The sequence below is a fragment of the Myotis davidii genome, unplaced genomic scaffold, assembly GCF_000327345.1.
Source record: "Myotis davidii unplaced genomic scaffold, ASM32734v1 scaffold243, whole genome shotgun sequence".
Classification (NCBI taxonomy): domain Eukaryota; kingdom Metazoa; phylum Chordata; class Mammalia; order Chiroptera; family Vespertilionidae; genus Myotis; species Myotis davidii.
The window spans coordinates 774,313-778,665 of NW_006295183.1; the positions used below are offsets into that span (position 1 = coordinate 774,313).

Sequence of the window (4,353 nt, forward strand, 5' to 3'; positions counted from 1 at the left end):
CCAACCCTCACCCGAGGGGCTGGCACGATGGCGGCAGCAGCGGCGGCAACCCAGCGCGGTCGGCGACCGACTGTCCCTTCCCCCCTACCTTCCCTCGCCACCCCCGCTGCACTCTGGGAAACGCAGTCCTCCCCGCGCTCCTTTCGGGCATAGGTACTCCCAGAGAAAACTACAGTTCCCGGCGTGCTATGCGCCGAGGCCCAGACACGGACCGCAGCGCGGGAGGTGAGGCTAAGCCAGGGAGGGCGGCTGCCGGGGCAAGCCCCTGAGAATTGTGGTCTAGCGGAAGCCTCTGGAACACCCGAAGTTGGCGCCAGGCAAGGGTCAGGGCTTGTTGTCACCAGGTCCCAGCTGGTCCGACCCCACCCAGGCCGCGCCGCTGTCTAGGGTTGGCCCCGCCTCCGTGGGATCCCAGCCGGGCCCAGCCGTCCCTCCCTGGGCCCCGCGCTGTTTCCGCTCGGGAACCCCCCTCCTCTTTGGTGCTCGGAGAGGTGCTCAAGACCAGCCAGCCCCAGGCAAAATCCGTAACTTCTGCGGGCCTACATTCGTGCGCCCTAGCCACCGCTATTCGGCCCGAAGCTGCTTTCGAGCAGGCAAGACTTTCTCCTCGGGCTGTAGACTCAAATGTTCCTCAAGTGGGGCTCGGCGGCAGACAAGATTTCTCTTAGACTTGTACAACTAAAGTCTCCAAAACATTTTTTTTGGTACAGGCAGACAACTGTTTCATTTTTATTAATGAGAAAAGAGAAGTAACTGGCTCACCCCAAATTTCCCCGTGACTTAAATGACCAGGTTGCCCTTTCCTTTCAACGCCTATTTTAGTTGTTTCCGGGGCAACGCAAACATTGAAGGCCTGCCTCTGGGTCAGGCGGGTTCGCGGAAATGCCCTACAGCGAACCAGGGCGGGAGGGGAGGAGGCGTAGGTAAGGGAATAGCTAGCTACAAGGCTTCTGCTGGCAGCTCCATGCCTTCCCTCCAGGCCAGAGATCTCCCAGTACTCCTGTTCTTCCAGAAGAGTTTTGAACCTTCACCGACCAACCCCACCCCACCCTCCTAGTGATGGCTGGTAAGACTAGGCCAAGCTTATTAAATTCCAGGTGTGTGCTACCTTGCCTCATGCTTCTTATTACTCAGCCAGTGAGAACTCTACATTGTCCTGCTTGTGGTGCATCTGGGACCTCCCTTGCTCTGAGCTGTCCTCCCAAGAAGCAAAAATACTGGGTGGATTGTGTACACATAACCTCCAGAGACCAAAGTCCTGGCCCTCACACTTTCCTGGGAGTGCTGCTGAGAAGTTCACATGAGCCAAAGCAGAAACAGTGTTCAGTCCCTTCAACCAAATGGTGCTAGAGGATCCACTACAGAGCATGGTCTGAGCCTGGGAAACCCCTCACTCCTAGTGAAAGAGGGGGGACATGTGAGAGACTGGCCAATAGCAGAAGGCAAAGGGTTTCAGTTCCAGCTGGCCATGAAGGGCACTGCTGTGCTTCCACTACCTTGTTACTAGCCAAAAACCTAGAAAGGCAGAGATCCGGTCTCTTCCCCAACCAGGCACGCACACAACCTATGCCCCACTCTGCCTCCCCACCAAAAACTTGTTTCTCAAGTCAGTGCCAAAGAGAAGGGCAGAGGCTGAGGAACATTTTAGAGTCTTTTCAGTTCGCAGCCAAAGGGAGTTTCCAGGCAAGTGGCTTTTTCCATAAGTAACAGAGAAGAGAATGACGTTTTATGGAGCTCAAGAACTATCCACTTGTGCCCAACACCCTTAGTAAACAGTGCTAGCTTTAAAGGCATTTGCTTTTCCCCACTGGATTTGAGCAAAATTACTTGGAACTATAGATACAAATGTTATCTCACCCCTACAATACCCAATCTTAAGATGGAAACAGTCATGAAAATGAATCAAGGAGTCACAAATCCCAACTCCTACTCCTTAAAGCTTGTATGGGTAATTCATACTGAGAGCACCAAGGCGAAAGGTATTTGTACAAGAGTCCTTGTGCCCTGTGCAGGCGCCACGGCTGGTTCCGACTGTGGTCTGCACTGATTGAGTAATTGAATGTCTGTGTGTGTTAGACACTGTAGTAGGCCTAAGGGCTATAATGGGCAAAATTCAACCCTAGCTGATAACCTGGGAATTCAAAACCCTCGGAGAAGTAGACTGTCACAATTCAGCTTAGTTCTCAGTTGCTCCTTCTCCCTGTTAAAAGAACACAGGCTGCTCACCCATGGACAATCTGGGACCATTTTGTGCAAGTTTCCAAACCTGGAGCTGAGCCAGGAAGTCTGTGAGGACCTTAAGGGGCCGGGGTCCATGTGTTTAGGACTCCTTTATGGAGAGACCATCTCTGCTCCCAAGGTCAGCCTGGTCCTTGAGACCAGGCCTCAGCCTATTTCTCCCATGTTTCAGGGCCACTTAGCTGAATCCTTATAAAAATAAAAGGGCGAAATCCAAATAAAAACCTTACCTTCTGTTTAATTCATTTTGCCAAACAAACACAGTGAAAACTTTAGTCTGACTAAATGTACAGAAAATAGAATTTGTAACCAGTAGCAAACATAACAAGATAAACCTAAGTCCCTGGCAAGCTGGGTCTCCATCAGCATGTCACCTAGATCCCCTTGTAGATGGCCTCCTGGAGAGGGAGGTCCTAGGAGGCAGAAGCACAGATCTGCCAGTTCCCATCAGAATCACAGGCTGCACCTGGGAAAGAAAAGCATGAAGAGGAGAACGGATGTCACTTGGCTCCCTTATCACTACACACAAGAGTGAGTTGTCTCTGATTGCTGGCAAACCACAAGGTGTTGTCTTCCCAAACCCATAGTCCTTGGGCATCCCACCCGCATCCCTACGGGGTAAGGATTTCAAGTTCAGTGGTTCCTAAGCCTCTGCTTAACCAGAACCCACAACATGAACTGGAGATAGGGATGTGGGGGAGACAAAGTCATTAATTGCTTGGACCAGAGCAGAGTCCAAGGTCCCAGACTTCAAGAGGAAACAAGAGGGTGTCAGGTCACCAGCAACAGCCCAGCTGCCCTAAGCCTCAGTACAGTCAACCAGTGTCCCAGGAGTATAGGCGAGTTCGCAATGGCGGCCTGCAGGCCTCCTGGGCTGGCAGGGCCCGGGGAGTCCCAGGGGAACCCGTTCACATCCCGTGCTTCTTGCGGATGACAGACATGGCCAGCAGCCGATCCTTCTCTCGGAGCTCTTCGCGCAGCTTGGCCTCGGTGAGACGCAGGTGGCGGATGCTGCCCTTCATCTCCTTCATCTTCACCTCCATCAGCGCCAGGATGTCCCGCTGCTCGTTCAGCTTGCGCAGGAGCTCCTCCTCCGTGGTGCCTGACGACAACGAGTACGAGTGGTCGGAGCCAGTATCAGGGAAGCCCTCTTCCCCTACTACCACCAACTGGGGGCCCATCGGACACTCGGCAGCCTCCAGCCCGGCGGTGGCAGCCTCTAGCTCCGACGCGGCAGCTGCGGCGGCTGCGCCCTCTGCGGCCGCGAACTCCACTTGCACCGTCAGATCGATGGGTTTCACATCATCTCCGGTGGGAGCAGTGGGTGCCTGCTGCACGGATCCAGGAGCCTGGCTGCTGTCCACAGCCGCCTGAAGAGTGAGGAGCACAGCCGCAGAAGCAGACACCAGGTTCGGCTGCAGCTGGGCGGTCTGGGCAGTCGAGGCTGACGGCGGCGGCGGATGCTGCAGTTGCTGCTGCTGCTGCTGTTGCTGCTGCTGCTGCTGCTGCTGCTGCTGCTGCTGCTGCTGCTGAGACTGTGGCTGACTGGGAGGTGGTGGATGGTGGGGCGCGCACCGTGTAGGTCTTGCGGCCGCCCTGGAAGTGGACGCTGCAGAGACGGTGACCCGTGGTGGGCTGGAAGGTGGAGAAGCATCCACTGACGCCGGCACGAGACACGTTCTTGAGCCAGAGGCGCCGCAGCTCAGCGTCCTTGGGAAACGTGTAGAAATGGAGAGCCTTGTCCCGATGCGAGTTGTTGTAGCAGCCCGGCACGCAACACGTAAAGCCTGGCATGGCTGCGCCGCGCGGCCCGGCCCACCGGCCTCCTGAACTCCCACAATGCACCGCGCCAGAAACCTCTTACTTCCGGGGCGGGGTGTGCTTATTCCGGCCGCTTTTCAGGGAACCGCCACGGCCCCGTCTTTCCAGAGCTGGATCAATCAGAGTGGACTAAAGAGGTGTATTCTGTTGGAACGCTGTCGCCTGGATCTCTCTTTTAAAAAACACGAAACCCTCATGGGGGGTCGGACGGCGCGCGCTGTTCCCATGCGCAAGCGCTTTGGGCATATATCCCCCCAAACTACAAGTTCCACAATGCCTTGCTTGAACTCGGCG

The 4,353-nt window shown here is 55.4% G+C and overlaps 2 protein-coding genes across 2 annotated transcripts in view; both read right to left on the reverse strand.

Annotated features, from left to right (window-relative positions):
* Nucleotides 1-106, reverse strand: part of NUTF2 (nuclear transport factor 2) — an 18,390-nt gene extending 18,284 nt beyond the window's left edge. The window contains exon 1 of the mRNA XM_006779406.1: nucleotides 12-106. The gene's annotated coding sequence lies outside the window, so the exon portion shown is untranslated. The remainder of the gene's footprint in view (nucleotides 1-11) is intronic.
* Nucleotides 107-2,450: 2,344 nt separating this feature from the next.
* THAP11 (THAP domain containing 11) lies at nucleotides 2,451-4,070 on the reverse strand. The gene is given in 2 exon segments (XM_006779454.1): nucleotides 2,451-3,762; nucleotides 3,764-4,070. Coding segments are annotated over 2 exon segments (885 nt in total). The 5' UTR covers nucleotides 4,033-4,070; the 3' UTR covers nucleotides 2,451-3,146.
* Nucleotides 4,071-4,353: the final 283 nt, after the last annotated feature.